At 38.2% G+C, this 16,549-nt stretch overlaps 1 protein-coding gene across 1 annotated transcript in view; it reads right to left on the reverse strand.

Annotated features, from left to right (window-relative positions):
* Nucleotides 1-16,549, reverse strand: part of sim (single-minded) — an 80,113-nt gene that overhangs the window by 46,278 nt on the left and 17,286 nt on the right. The window contains exons 3-4 of the mRNA XM_069824766.1: nt 5,539-5,628; nt 1,294-1,503 (exon numbers count right to left, since the gene is read on the reverse strand). Of these exons, the coding sequence (XP_069680867.1) occupies nt 1,294-1,503; nt 5,539-5,628 (300 nt within the window). The remainder of the gene's footprint in view (nt 1-1,293; nt 1,504-5,538; nt 5,629-16,549) is intronic.

Here is a 16,549-nt window from a genome sequence, read left to right on the forward strand (position 1 = left end):
TACACGACCTCTATACACAGCGTTGGGTACTTTTTGACAAAAATTCTTTCGTCTTCAGATTCCAAAACCTAGCAGGTATGCGCTACCACATGTAATTCATTTTTCGAAAATTTTGGATTTGGTACCTTTTGGAAACAAGCTGCACATTTAGAATAGAGTACGGTAGTATGGGGAAACACACATATGTACATTCTGAAAGTAAATATACATTACACAATGACAATGTCAAAAGCATGTGAAAAGCATTTATTCTCCTGTCTTTTATAAGCATTTGTGTTTAATTATACACAGTGTTAATGGTGGAAATAAACATGTAGCAATTTTAATTTCTTCATTTATCCCATTGGTCGTATTTAGGAAGTGCAGTTACAGTACCGATTTGCAATGTACTACAAGATACATTCTCAGTGTCTCAAACGTAAATCTTTTTCGGTTATCTGCCAAACACAGTTTGTACTGTAGAAAGCTGCGCTCGCATGACGTGTTAGGAGCAAAACGGAAAAACCTAACATCATTGCATTCTCTAAGAAACAGTCCTTTATTCTCTGGTAACTCTATGTCCACTAATTTTATGTTTATGTTACACAATGCTCCATATCCGTTATTTTTTACATAAAATTGATTTCCACTTCTGTCTTACACGTTCAGTAACCGGTGTACTTGGTGTCTCATTAATTCTCTGTGTCATTTCCTCAATTAATTTAAGGGCTTCCGGCATCTCTTGCTCTGACTTTTCTAACCGTGTAATAGTTTCAGACGCAGTTTGAAAATAGGTTTGTATGAAAACCAAATTATACGTCAGAACTTTCAAATCCAGAGCGTTTTCCTTTGCGTATTTGTTGGCATCCATTATACAGTACTCCCACCCACTGTACGCTTTATCACTATACTCAGAACGTCGTTGCGGATTTCCCACTGAACAACTCTATTGGGTCCGAAGTCTCGAATTGATGACCCACCTTGCATTATAGTTCATAACAGTTAAACCCCCTGAAAGAAGCTGTGTTGGAAAGAGTAGGTGAAGAAAGAATGTTGCTGAAACTGATAAGGAAGAGGAAAAGGAATTGGTTGGGTCACTGGCTGAGAAGAAACTGCCTACTGAAGGATGCACTGGACGGAATGGTGAACGGGAGAAGAGTTCGCGGCAGAAGAAGATATCAGATGATAGACGACATTAAGATATATGGATCATATGAGGAAACGAAAAGGAAGGTAGAAAATAGGAAAGATTGGAGAAAGCTGGGTTTGCAGTGAAAGACTACCCTTGGGCATTCCTGCAGGAGTGTGACTCACCTTGTAGCCGCCGGTGGTGAGTCCCGCGTTGCGCTTGGCCAGCACGCACTTCATGCGCAGGAAGAAGGCCCGCTCCACCTCGAACTCGTGCTGCTGCAGCAGGTGGCCCCCGGGCGGGAACAGGGGCTGCGGGCTGGACAGCACCGACGTCATCTCGTCGTGGTCCGCCGGGTGGATGTACTCGTAGATGCTGTTGCCCGTCAGCTCCACCTGTTCACGGCCAGTCGTATTTCGTTTTATGGCGAAATTTAAAATCTCTAATCTTCGTGACATTGGGAAGAAGGGACCGCTCTACTTAACAAGAGACACTTCTGCAACCACCTTGAAAATCTGCACAAGAGTGGCCACCGAAAACCTGGATGTCGATACAAACTAAGCTACAAAAAATTGATTTAAAATTACTGTAATAATTACTACAAAAATTGGAGATTCATCCTTCGAAGAGGTGGAAAAATTCAAATATCTTGGAGCAACAGTAACAAATATAAATGACACTCGAGAGGAAATTAAACGCAGAATAAATATGGGAAATGCCTGTTATTATTCGGTTGAGAAGCTTTTATCATCCAGTCTGCTGTCAAAAAATCTGAAAGTTAGAATTTATAAAACAGTTATATTACCGGTTGTTCTGTATGTTGTGAAACTTGGACACTCACTTTGAGAGAGGAACAGAGATTAAGGATGTTTGAGAATAAGGTTCTTAGGAAAATATTTGGAGCTGAGAGGGATGAAGTTACAGGAGAATGGAGAAAGTTATACAACACAGAACTGCACGCATTGTATTCTTCACCTGACAATTAGGAACATTAAATCCAGACGTTTGAGATGGGCAGGACATGTAGCACGTATGGGCGAATCCAGAAATGCATATAAAGTGTTAGTTGGGAGGCCGGAGGGAAATAGACCTTTGGGGAGGCCGAGACGTAGATGGGAAGAAGCCGTGTCTTACGCTAGAGTACAGACAGCTTGGTCTCATTACATATTTGTTACATAATCTCTTACAATCACTTTCTTCATGAGGTTTTGTAATTTTGAGTTTGGTGTGCAATTGCAGATTAATTCATCGGACGTAGGCTACTTACTTACTTACTGGCTTCTAAGGAACCCAGAGGTTCAATCCGCCCTCACATAAGCCCACCATTGGTCCCTATCCTGAGCAAGATTAATCCAGTCTCTATCATCATATCCCACCTCCCTCAAATCCATTTTAATATTATCTTCCCATCTACGTCTCGGCCTCCCCAAAAGCCTTTTTCTCTCCGGCACCCCAACTAACACTCTATATGCATTTCTGGATTCGCCCATACGTGTTACATGCCCTGCCCATCTCAAACGTCTGGATTTAATGTTCCTAATTATGTCAGGTGAAGAATAAAATACGTGCAGTTCTGTGTTGCGTAACTTTCTCCATTCTCCTGTAACTTCATCCCTCTTAGCTCCAAATATTTTCCTAAGCATCTTATTCTCAAACACCCTTAATCTCTGTTACTCTCTCAAAGTGAGAGTCCATGTTTTACAACCATAAAGAACAACCGGTAATATAACTGTTTTATAAATTCTAACTTTCAGATTTTTTGGACAGCAGACTGGATGATAAAAGCTTCTCAACCGAATAATAACACGCATTTCCCATATTTATTCTGTGTTTAATTTCCTCCCGAGTATCATTTATATTTGTTACTGTTGCTCCCAGATATTTGAACTTCTCCACCTTTTGAAAAGATAAATTTCCAATTTTTACATTTCCATTTCGTACAATATTCTGGTCACGAGACATAATCATATACTTTGTCTTTTCGGGATTTACTTCCAAACCTATCTCTTTACTTGCTTCCAGTAAAATTCCCGTGTTTTCCCTAATCGTTTGTGGATTTTCCCCTAACATATTCACGTCATCCGCATAGACAAGCAGCTGATGTAACCCGTTCATAATATATTTATTCAGGAATTGCTGGTTGTGTTAAATGGGCGTGTGGTCTCCAAGCGCGATAGAAGTGAGACTTCTCAAACTGTACAGTGAGGTCACAAAGTGGGCGTACCCCCCCCCCCCCACGGACGATGGCTATGGTTGATTGATTGATATGTACATGTAATTAGCCTATCTGATAGTTTAACGATCCAAGACATCGGTATGAAGACCTTTCATTTTTATAGCGTAGCTGAATTCTGCGCCATATCCTGGCAGATGTTTTGCGGAGTTAATCAAGGGTCACTTCGTTGATGGCATCTTTCACAGCTGCTCGAAATTGTGCCGTTGTGTTGTAGCGGTGTTTTCGCACTTTGAACCCCCAGAGAGCATTATCAGGTGTTGTGAGGTCGGGACTTCGTGAAGGCCAGGCAAAAGGAGCTTGATCATCCACAGTATAAGAAGAATCAGTAGGGACAACTCTTGTCGGCACTTTTGATATTGTTGGTACTAAATTCAAGCTCAGTAAGGTCTAGTTCTCAATGAATCCAACTATGTCGCTAGTATCAAACCACAATCAAAATATTAGTAAAATATTTATTTATTTATTTATTTATTTATTTATTTATTTATTTATTTATTTATTTATTTATTTATTTATTTATTTATTTTATTGGTCAGTAATACGAATAACTTGTATGTATATTATATATCATTAATATTATGTCGCTAGGAAGTCAAAATACTTATATCCATTGTTGACGTTCATGTTCGCACTTCACCGCAACGGACGCCGTGATGTATTATGTTGTACTTGGATCAATTTTTCCAACATAAGCCTCAAACAGTGACTTGAACGTTAGCGTCAATTAGTGAATATTTTCATGATGATTGCATACGGAAGTAATTATTATTCTGGTTATATTGCCATTCCTTTGCCTCATGTCTTTAAATTTGTTAAAAAATGAGTAATGAATGTTTTCAGTTAATATTAAATTATGCCAGCCTGTCGTAGATGGAGATCCATATGGTGGAGGTTCCAGATAATACACCCGGTTTCGTGACATGCGCACTCAGAATTTGTTCCCACGAAATGGCTTAGGTGTCTTCACTGTATGCTCTCTATACTGTGGATCATCTGCAGATCCTCTTCCAAAGGTCGTATTCCCACCTCAACATTGTTGCTTTCCTTGTCGGGTCCACACCAAAGCAGTCACGAAATTTTATCTTCACTGTTTCCATGGTGTCGCCAGTATGACGTTTTTCACGAAGCCAAACTGCTGTCACTAATATTTGTTCGATGGTAAACGGACTCTGGTCAGCCATGTTTGTTTATAACTGCACGGTTACCGTGGTAGCATGATACCAACGTAAACACAGGAGTACCAACATTCACAAAGTAAGTGAAATACGAATACATGGGTGGTACGCCCACTTTGTGACCTCACAGTGTAGATACGTGATAATCTTTCTAAATATTCATAGAATGGTAGATTTATGTTAATTTTAAGACTTTATAACGTACTCAATATTCTTCAGAATTTACAAATTAAACTACTGATTTATGACGGCTAAAAAAAAAAACAAAGCACACAAAACCTAATTTGTTTATGAATTATTTTCCAAATATTGAATTGAATTTAATTTCGGGATGGGTACTACGATCCAGCACTGCGACCTTTCAAGATCTCTTGCGCTAACCCTCAAGCCAGGACAATTCTTTATTTCCTAAATTAGTAATAAATACGGATGAAATTCCAGTTCAGAAAAAATAAAAATTGCATTATACGTGGTCTATATGCGACGAAAAAAAGAAAATGATTGTAAATAATGGCTTGTTCGACGTATGAAGTTCAAATTTGATGTGATAGCACATGTTGACAGTGCGAGTATATGCTAAAGGTTTTTAGAAGACTAGTCTACTTAAAAAATATGAAAGTTGAAAAATTCAGCTTAACTTCCCTTAAAACATCCGCAACCGAGTTTTGTTTCACTGTGTTCGGCTTGTGCCTTGCCTAAAGAAGTTCGCGTCAGTAGTAATAATTCATAATAAATATATATCGTCATATCAAAATATTTTTAACTATATTCCTTGAGTAGTCCCTCTCGTGTGTTCTACTAGGTTACGCCCTCATTTCCACTTTTCCCTTAAATACTGCCTATGCCCCTTGAGTAGATATATGTTTCTGGAGTGAGACAAGTGGACATTAAGCTGTGAGTTCACAAACTTACTTACTCACAGCCCCGCTAACCTTCGTAAAGACGCGATAAGAATTCGTGTGTGTATGTTATGTGTAATGAGCTTATAATTGTGTTGTGTTGTGTGAGGGCACTCCCACCTGGGACAGGCCGAGGTGCACGGACGCCGTCTCCGAGATGTACATGATCTTGCCGTCCGGTGCTACCACGAAGATAAAGCCGTCCAGCGTCTGCAACAAACAAATTAACATGGTCGTCTTAATGGTGGCTTATTCAAGACCAGTTTGGATTTGTCGGTGATGACTCCGAGGATATTTTCCCCTTGCTAGTTTCACACGAAAGGATACCAGGTTCAAATTAAGATTTTAAACAAAAGAATGCTAGGTATAAAACGATTGGATGCTAGGTTCAGATTAAGATATCAAACGAAAGGATTCTTAGTTCAAATGTTATTAAGATTTAAAGCAAAAGATTACTAGGTCCAGATTAAGATTTTAGGCGAAAGGTTGTTGCGTTCAAATTAAGACTTCATACGAAAGGATGCTAGGCTTAAATTAAGATTTCGAGCGAAAAGTTGTTAGGTTTGAATTAAAATTTGAGATGGAAAGTTGTTGGGGTTTAATTAATATTTGAAACTAAAAGATTCTAGCTTTAAATTACAGTAAGAGCGCAGGCGAAAGGTTACTAGGTCTAGAATAAGATTTCAAACGAAAAGTTGCTAGGTTAAAATTAATATTTAAGGCGAAAGGATAAGGATGCTAGGTTAAAATGAATATTAGGTTTCTGTGTTCAAATTAAGACTTCAGACGAAAGGATGCCAGGTCCAAATAAAGATTTTAAACGAAAGGATAGCAGATTCGGATCAAGATTTTTAAACGAAAATATGGTAGGTTCAGATCAAGTTTATAATTGAAAAGATGCCAGGTCCAAATGAAGATTTTAATCGAAAGGATAACAGGTTCAGATCAATATTTTGAACGAAAGGATAGCAGGTTCAGATCAAGATTTTTAAACGAAAATATGGCAGGTTCAGATCAAGTTTTTAATTGAAAAGATGCTAGGTCCAAATGAACATTTTAATCGAAAGGATAGCAGGTTCAGATCAAGATTTTTAAACGAAAATATGACAGGTTCAGATCAAGTTTATAATTGAAAAGATGCCAGGTCCAAATGAAGATTTTAATCGAAAGGATAACAGGTTCAGATCAATATTTTAAACGAAAGGATAGCAGGTTCAGATTAAGATTTTTAAACGAAAATATGGCAGGTTCAGATCAAGTTTTTAATTGAAAAGATGCTAGGTCCAAATGAACATTTTAATCGAAAGGATAGCAGGTTCAGATCAAGATTTTTAAACGAAAATATGGCAGGTTCAGATCAAGTTTATAATTGAAAAGATGCCAGGTCCAAATGAAGATTTTAATCGAAAGGATAACAGGTTCAGATCAATATTTTAAACGAAAGGATAGCAGGTTCAGATCAAGATTTTTAAACGAAAATATGGCAGGTTCAGATCAAGTTTTTAATTGAAAAGATGCTAGGTCCAAATGAACATTTTAATCGAAAGGATAGCAGGTTCAGATCAAGATTTTTAAACGGAAATATGGCAGGTTCAGATCAAGTTTATAATTGAAAAGATGCCAGGTCCAAATGAAGATTTTAATCGAAAGGATAACAGGTTCAGATCAAGGTTTTTAAACGAAAATGTGGCAGGTTCAGATCAAGTTTATAATTGAAAAGATGCCAGGTCCAAATGAAGATTTTAATCGAAAGGATAGCAGGTTCAGATCAAGATTTTTAAACGAAAATATGGCAGGTTCAGATCAAGTTTATAATTGAAAAGATGCCAGGTCCAAATCAAGATTTTAATCGAAAGGATAGCAGGTTCAGATCAAGATTTGAAATGAAAAGGTGCTAGGTTCTGATCAAGATTTTAGATGAAAAGGTGCTAGGTTCTGATCAAGATTTTAAACGAAATGATGCCAGATTCAGATTAAGATTTCAGAAAAAGGACGCTAAATTAAAATTAAGATTCAAGACGAAAGGACGCCAGGTTCAAATTTCTTAAGACTTGAAGATGATTTCACCAGATTTCAAACAATATAAATGCAGATGAAGAGACTATATAAAATTATCAGAAGAAATTATAGCAGATGAAAAGAGACGGAAGTAGATTTTCTTTGAAGAATATCGTGTAAAATTTGAGAATGCGTAGAAAAACGTCGAAAAGAGATTACATCACAACCGAAGAGACGGAAATTAATTTCACCGAAAGAATTAACGCTGAATTAAATACAGTACAAAGATGAAGTTACTTCGATTAAAGAAATAGATTAACAGAAGGAATATACTCTAAAAATGGAAACATAGAACTTGACTAAAATAATATGTACCGATATTCTGAATACAGTATTCGGTTCAACTTGTTGCTTTGCATTTTGCTAATGCCGGACACTTGGCAAATAAGACATTCATCCTCTTGCACTTCATTATTTTAATAGGAGGCTTGGATATTTAGTAGGCCTATGCTCATAATTTATTTAGACTTACAATGTGCATATGGGAGAGTGAAGAATTTCTGTTCTCAGTCATCACCTATGTTCTGTCAGGAGGCTGGCATTATTCCGTCCCATTGCTCTCTGTGTTATGTATTCTGCTTTTTCTTTATACCGTAATTTTTAGAGATATAGGCTACTTGATTGTTTATACAGTTGCCAAAACAAATAAAAGCTCAGTCTGGTTTGTGTGTGTAAAGAACTATGACGATTCAAGAATGCTTGACGTTCGAGAGTTGACCACTCCCAATGTCTTGAACGTTTGCTTGATTCACTGACAAGCAATATTTACATCAACGACGTCAGCAATATTGTCGTGCGGGTTTTCGGCTTTGCGGGCACTCTTAGTCTTTTTTGTTTTCTCGCTCGTTGTTCAACTCCAGTAATTTTATTAAATTTTGACTGAATAAAATGATACTTTTCCTGTGAGTTTACAGGAGTATGTTCCACTTTTCTATCACTTGTGCATCTGCAATTTCTTAGGAATACTGAAGTTAACATCGAACTGTAAACTGTGAGTTAAATTAAATAACTCTGAAGGCTAACAGCCAAATGTCTAATTTCTGAGACGAAGATGGACCAAGTCGTCCTCGGTAGCGTAGTTGGTATAGCGCTGACCTATGCTCGAGGTTGCGGGTTCGATCCTGGCCGAGGTCGATGGCATTTAAGTGTGTTTAAATGTGACAGGCTCATGTCAGTAGATTTACTGGCATGTAAAAGAACTCCTGCGGGACAAAATTCCAGCACACCGGCGACGCTGATATAACCTCTGCAGTTGCGAGCGTCGTTAAATGAAACATAGTTTAAAAAAAAAAGATGGACCAAGGACGGATTCTTACACTTAGGTTCGCTTTGACCCATTGCACGCCCCATATATACGTCCGATACAGGACGAGTGACATTCGTGAATCCGATGCTGATAGGTGGAACATCCTACCTCACTCCTGACAGCCAGATCCCACCTCAGGCGACTACCTGATAAGCTCCAGAGTCAGGGGACCCCATGCCCTTCCTACATCAGAACCGGAAACCAGTACTACCCCCATGACTTCACCCCAGCCTATTTTTACTATTGCAGATGATAGATGAAAGCGCGCCTAGCCGCGAAACCAGGTGGCCCGGGTTCGATTCCCCGTCGGGGCAAGTTACCTGGTTGAGATTTTTTCTGGGGTTTTCCCTCAACCCAATATGAGCAAATGCTGGGTATATATTATTTTAATGTACCGAAGTACATATGATATTTCCATGCAGATATTCTGCGTCATCATACGATGAAAGAGTAATGGAACGGAGAAAAATTCTCTCCGGCGCCGGGATTTGAACCCGGGTTTTCAGCTCTACGTGCTAATGCTTTATCCACTAAGCCACACCGGATACCCACCCCGGCGCCGGTTAGAATCGTCTCAGTTTAAGTTCCAACTCTTGGGTTCCCACTAGTGGCCGCCCTCAGCACTACGTCATAGAAGTCTATGAACGTAGGACCGAAGTCCACACATGTGCTGAGGTGCACTCGTTATGAGTGACTAGTTGGCCGGGATCCGACGGAATAAGCGCCGTCTTAAATCACGAAGTGATTTACGCATATCATATATATATTATTATAATGTACCGAAGTACATATGATATTTCCATGCAGATATTCTGCGTCATCATACGATGAAAGAGTAATGGAACGGAGAAAAATTCTCATAACGAGTGCACCTCAGCACATGTGTGGACTTCAGTCCTACGTTCATAGGTCATCTATGACGTAGGGCAGAGAGCGGCCGCTAGAGGGAACCCAAGAGTTGGAGCTTAAACTGAGACAATTCTGTCCGGCGCCGGGATGGGTATCCGGTGTGGCTTAGTGGATAAAGCATCAGCACGTAGAGCTGAAAACCCGGGTTCAAATCCCGGCGCCGGAGAGAATTTTTCTCCGTTCCATTACGCTTTCATCAAATGCTGGGTAACTTTCGGTGTTGGACCCCGGACTCATTTCACCGGCATTATCACCTTCCTCTCATTCAGACGCTAAATAACCTAAGCTGTTGATAAAGTGCCTTAAAATAACCTACTAAAAAAAAGAAAAAAAAAGATAGATGAGATGAGAGGGAGGCGGAGAGTTGGTGAAATGATAGACGGAAACGGGAGTATCCCGACAACAACCTCTGCAGCTCTGCTTTGTCGACCATAAATCCCATCACTATCTGACAGTTGTTCAACCTCTGATCGTCTGGATGGAATACCAGCGCCAGCACTAGTCGCTGGTCCCATCACATTGCACGGTGTTTGCCTGCAGTCAGTGCGATGTTTGCATAGCCTTAAAAGGCTCGCTCTCGCGGACTCCAGATCGCTCTGTGCCAAGTTGAACCGTCTCAAAATAGCTTTCGATAAGTTCATTGGTTCTAATTTTCTAGATTCTTTAAGAGATGAGTTTTCCTTTGTCGTTTTTCATCACTGCTCGGTTTGAGAACGTTTATATCGTGCCATAAAACAAGTACAGAGGTGTAAAATCGAGCACATTCGTAAATTTAGCTGCAGCTATTGCGGAGTTAACAGCCCTAATGGTGCTGGTTATTTCGCTTCCAATAACGAGAGCTTCACAGCTACGTCATCGACTCTTCTGGATTCGCCTCCGAGTAAGGCCCGTAACACACTTGAAGAGTTTTCGCTAACGAGAAATGTGTTGCGAGAAAATTCAAAGATTGATAACATGGATTCAAATGGACGTCCACACGCTGGAAGAGATTCTCGTTCGATGCAAAAACCTCGCGCGAGTTTCTCGCTGGAATCGGTAGCTCAGCGAATTTTCTTGACACATTTAGGCCTATCAAAGATGTTTGGCATTTATACTCTGTATGACGATTGAATGTAGAAAAAGATATCACAGGTGGCGATGAATTGTATTGTTTTTATTTGAAAATGAGGAAAGATGGCTGATAATTGCAGTCAGAAACTTATCGAACTTGTACGATGTCACCCGTAGGCCTATTTATATGATACACGGGATGAAAATTATAAAAACACGAAACTTAAAGAAGAAATCTGGAGACAAATATCAGATTATCTGAAAATAAATAGGGCTGTATTTTATTTTGATGAGAACTAATAGTATTAATTAAAATTTGAAATAATGTATCTATATGTCTTAACAGTTTACGTAATTTTAATCAGAACATAGCAAAGAATTCTCTATCATATCATGAACGGCAAAAAAAACTGAGGTCCATTCAACCTGAAATAACGCCTAAACGTATCATCTTTCAAATCCAAACCAGTGTCCAAAACTCGCCCTTATTTTCGTAAGATACAATGTGATTTTCAGATATTTCTGGCTTTAATTTTAGGCTTATTGTTTTTTTCATTAACAAGATATGTTCATGTCACTCCATTTCCTCATCATCTGAATACTCAGATTCAACACAGCGTTCGTACGTAATTTGTAAAGTACGACAATATACTTAAGGGTTATATGTTTAAGTACGACAATATACTTAAGGGTTATATGTTTAAGTACGACAATATACTTAAGGGTTATATGTTTAAGTACGATTCTTTCTCGCTAGCGAAAACTCTTAAAGTGTGTTACGGGCCTAACTGAAACCCATTTTCAATTGTTTATACCTCGAACATATACTTAGCTGTAAAACTGCAAGATTTTGAATCTGTTGTTTCGTCTATACAGAGTGTTCCGCTTATAAGTATAACAAAAGAAATAGCTATAACTTCTGAATTAATACAAGTATATAGTTGAAACCAACTGCTACAAAGAATGAAAACTGGGAATTTTTGTTACCTTATGTTCCATAAACCTCAACATGGCTTCCATTGGTGGCACGGGAAATATCCAACCGGTATTCAACCTCGACCCAAGTGTTATGAAGCATCTGTGGTGTAACATTGTTGACAGCAGCATAAATTCTTTCTTGTAAGTCTGCCAAATCACGTACTGGCGTCCTGTAGTCCTGGTCCTTAACAAACCCCCACAGGAAAAAATCAGGTGGTGTTAGATCTGGTGATCTGGCAGGCCATGTGATGTACGGTGATCCTCTTCCGATCCATCTTGCAGGGAATTGTTCGTCTAAGAATGTGCGAACCATGTTGGCAAAGTGTGGTGGAGCCCCATCTTGCTGGAAAATTGCTCCATCTGGGAGTTGTGGCACAGCATACAGTTGCAACATATCCAGGTACGTGTTTGCAGTGACTGTCTTTTCAGCAAAGAAATAGGGACCAATGATTCTGTCACGCATGATCCCACACCAAACATTCCATTTAGGGGAATCCTGTTGGTGTTCAATTACGACACATGCTGACTGACTAAAGATACGATACGAATTCTCTTATTTAATGATCTGCGCATGCGTGAGTCTTCTAAAAATAAGTAACAACAATGGATTAAAACTTCCCAATTTCCTCTTTACAATGGTACCAATCTTAACCCATTTGCATGCATTGTTATGAAATTATAACTATTTCTTTTATTATACTTATAAGCGGAACACGGTGTACTTGACAGAAATCTGAAAAATACATATTTCTTTACTGACGTGTTTCTTTTGTACTTGGTTATTTAACGACACTGTATCAACTACGAGGGTTTTTTTGCGTTGATTGGATTGATGATAGCGAGATGGTTCCAGTTCCTTCCCCCCCCCCCCATTGCATACATCGCTGACTAGTTACATAGTACATTAATCGGACTTTAGATGTATACTAACAATTTTGTTCGTCTGACACATATCATCAAGTGAACTGTACTCTCTGATAATAGATGTACTGTACAGTAGTGGCAAAAAAAATCGGACCGACGGAATAATCAAAGTCCCCGAAATGAGCCACTGCGCATGCCACGCCCGCATTCACAAGATAGCGAGTAATCTATTGAAATTGTTGTAGTTTCGACTGCTGGCGTAGCCCATTTCGAAAGCCATTAGAAAATAAGCTGGTAAAATTCCTGTTCTGGGAATAATAAGTTAATTAAGTAGTAAAATTAGCTGCAATCGAAAAGTATTGGGAAAAAATTTGAATAGCGAACAAAAAAAAGTTTCCTTCCCAGGCATAATTCGAACCACGAAAGTCTTAGTTAGAAGTCTATCGTGCTGTCACTGTAAACAAGGCTCTGAAATCAGCTACAAGGGTCGGTCCGGTTTTTTTTTGCCACTACTGTACTGTACTGTACTGTACTGTACTGTACTGTACTGTACTTCAACACCAAATTACCTTTCGTCTCGTTTCTCTTATCTATACTCTAACCACGACGTAAATACCAGATCACTTATCTGTGGCACGCTAAGTATACCTCTTCATAGAATATCTTGTTATTTATCATGTTTTACAATATCCACCTCGCGTCAATGGAATTCCTTGTCACAAAGTATTAGGGGCTGCAAGACAACAAACACCTTTAAGAACAGCTTAAAAGATAACCTTATTAGCATTTCACTCCAATCATACTGATTTAAACTATCACTGACTACATTGTTACTTTTTTTTCTTTAGACATCATCCTGATTGTGCTGTATTTTAATTGTCTCGTAATAATCTCTTTCTATTATCTAATATTATTTGAAATATATTAACATTCTATGTATTTTAGTTTAATTCTGCTACACAGTTTATTTCAGTGTTTAATTAATAGTTCATAGTATTTTGTTGTTTAATTTGTAAATAACTTTTGTATACATGTAACTCTCATCTAAATCAAATTGTTGGATTCTTTGTAAGTTCATGCATATGTATATACACTTTTTACTGGTTGAGTGGAAGAGAAGGCCTTACGGCCTTAACTCTGCCAGCTAAAATAAATTATTATTATTATTATTATTATTATTATTATTATTATTATTATTATTATCAGCCAGAACCTGAATCACAGATAATTGAGTGAATATATTATTATTATTATTATTATTATTATTATTATTATTATTGAAGCGTCTACGTAAATTCCAGACCGTGCTTGTAGTTGCTTGGTACATAGAACATCTGCCATGAATGCCGTGGAAGTTACTTCATGAATAAGAAGGCGTTGTGAAATAGGTCTCTGCCGCTGTCACTCGAGTGACAGGGTGATTATGAATTATGGAGTAAGGTGGAATAACAGGGGAAGCGGAATTAATCGAGGAAAATCTTCCCCAGTAGCTGAATTTTTTCGACCAGCTGTTTGTCACCTCAACAGTAATTATAATATGCTTTGCACACAAATATCGTCAACATCGCAAGATGCCTTTACATGAAAACGTCTCGCGAAACCGCAGAGCTGACCGACAAGCAGGAGACAATGTGGAAAATATTGGGGCATATACAATATCAGACGGGCCCTCGAAATAAATAAATGTTTCTTAATATATCCGTCTCAAGCGGCTGATCAAATTCAAAATTTGAAAAAAATGTCTGCTACATTTTTCCGTAATTTTTTTCAGCCAGACTAAATTGTTGCTTTCTTCATTCTGTTGCTTGGAGTCTCTATACCTGCACATATGTGTATTTCTCACTCAGTATTCTCATTAGCCACCAGCTTATCAGACGGAGCCTTCATGGCCGTGTCAACGCTGGCTCCAAACAAAGGCCATTGTCACGTTTTCTTGCCGTAACATTCATATTTATTAAGAAACAAAGCACTGAGGCATATCATTTTCCGATAAGCTTACCCATCTAATCTGAACGGTTTACAACTCCACATGGGGCGATGTATGCCTGTTATTTTAAAATATTGTTGGCTGAGGAAACATTAATACATACTAGGTTCAAAAAGTTCCCGGAATTTGCTAGCATCATAGAAACAACGTACCTTAAACACTATTCTACAGCATTTCCTTCAAAATAGTTGCCTTCCGCAACAACACACTTTTGCCAACGCGTGTAGAGTTCCTGGAAGCAGGCCTGGAAGCCATTTTGTGAAACCCGTCTTAGTGCTCTCGTCGCGTTTGCGATAACCTCTTCAGCATTGAATCTCCGTTCTTTCAGATGACTTTTCAGACGGGGAAACAGAAAGTAATCAGGTGGTGAGAGATCAGGAGATTATGGTGGGTGATCCAAAGCAGTTATGTTGTGCCTGGCAAGAAAATTCTTTACAATAATTGCGCGATGAGCAGGTGCGTTGTCACATGCATAAGGAACCAGTTGTTTTCTACCCACTTTTCTGGACGTTTCCTTCTCACTGCGTCCCAGAGGCGACGGAGGGTTTCTACGTACAATTCTTTCGTTACAGTACGACCTTCTGGAATGAACTCATGGTGCATGAGACCCTGAGAGTCGAAGAAAACTTCCAACATAACTTTGCTTTAAGTGTGCTTAAATGCGACAGGCTCATGTCAGTAGATTTACTGGCATGTGAAAGAACTCCTGCGGGACAAAATTCCGGCACATCCGGCGATGCTGATGTAACCTCTGTAGTTGCGAGCGTCGTTAAATAAAACATAACATTTAAAATAACTTTGCCTTTGGAAGTGTCCCTAGGAAATTTTTGCTTCCGAGGAGATGTTTTCGATTTCCACTCAGATTACTGTCGTTTAGGGACTGGGTCGTACAAGTAGCACCAGTTTCATTTTGTTTAAGAAATCACCATCTTCATCAGCCATACTGATCATGTCCCCAGCAAAACACAGAACTTGATGTTTGTACTTTGCTCTGTGGACGTAATTACAAAATGCGACGAACAAACAAAACAGTATGATAAACAATTGCCTACAACTCAAAACCAATAATTGCCATTATCAGCAAACTTTAAGGAAATGACATCATGAATGTTACCAACAAAACAAATGTATAATATCCCTTGTTATATATTAATACGAAAAATGATAGTAAAATTCCGGGAACTTTTTGAACCTAGTAGCATAGTATAATGTGTTTCGTGATTTGTTATGTCTGTACTCCCCACTTCATCCTTTACAGTGTATTCACACCTCTGACTCATACAGCCTACCCATAGCAAGTGCCAAGTCCTACGTCCTGTCGAATGTGGTCTATGACTGTCTGAGAAAACTGTTTTGTGGAGTCAATCTGTCCTGATCCATTTTGAATTCAACATGTACAGTTTTGTGTCATAGTGTTTTGTAAATGAAGGCAATATCTACCCATCATGATAAGAGATGAGTGAAAATTGTATGATTAGGCCTACATTTGTTAGGTCTTGTAGAGTCAATAAACTAAAAAAAATGCTTGCTAAGGCGAAATTTTTCAGGAAAATTTATAAATGAGTAGCTATATTTATAAGCAGGGAAAGGATTTATATGTAAATACATATTTACTTATAAAGCTAATATAATTTATATTTTGCATTATCTTTATGTTTCACAATGTGTAGGGTTGAAAAATCCTACTTTTATTTTCCATATTTTTCCATATTTTAGAGTTTAGTACATATTTTCGTTAATTTCCATGTATTTTCCATATTTCATATAAAACAGTCCATATTATATTAGGTTTAACAATAAAACAAAACAAAATTCCATTAACTTTTAAAAATACATTTCAACAATAGAGATTTAAACACATGTTCAGTAATCCCTTTAACATCAGAGTTATTTGAAAATTAGCAGTCCTATCAACAATGGGAAAGTAAGTTACAAAACTGTATTAATTTAATTTAAAATTTTTAACAGACTTCAGTTGT

This window comes from Periplaneta americana, chromosome 4 (genome assembly GCF_040183065.1).
Source record: "Periplaneta americana isolate PAMFEO1 chromosome 4, P.americana_PAMFEO1_priV1, whole genome shotgun sequence".
Classification (NCBI taxonomy): Eukaryota; Metazoa; Arthropoda; class Insecta; order Blattodea; family Blattidae; genus Periplaneta; species Periplaneta americana.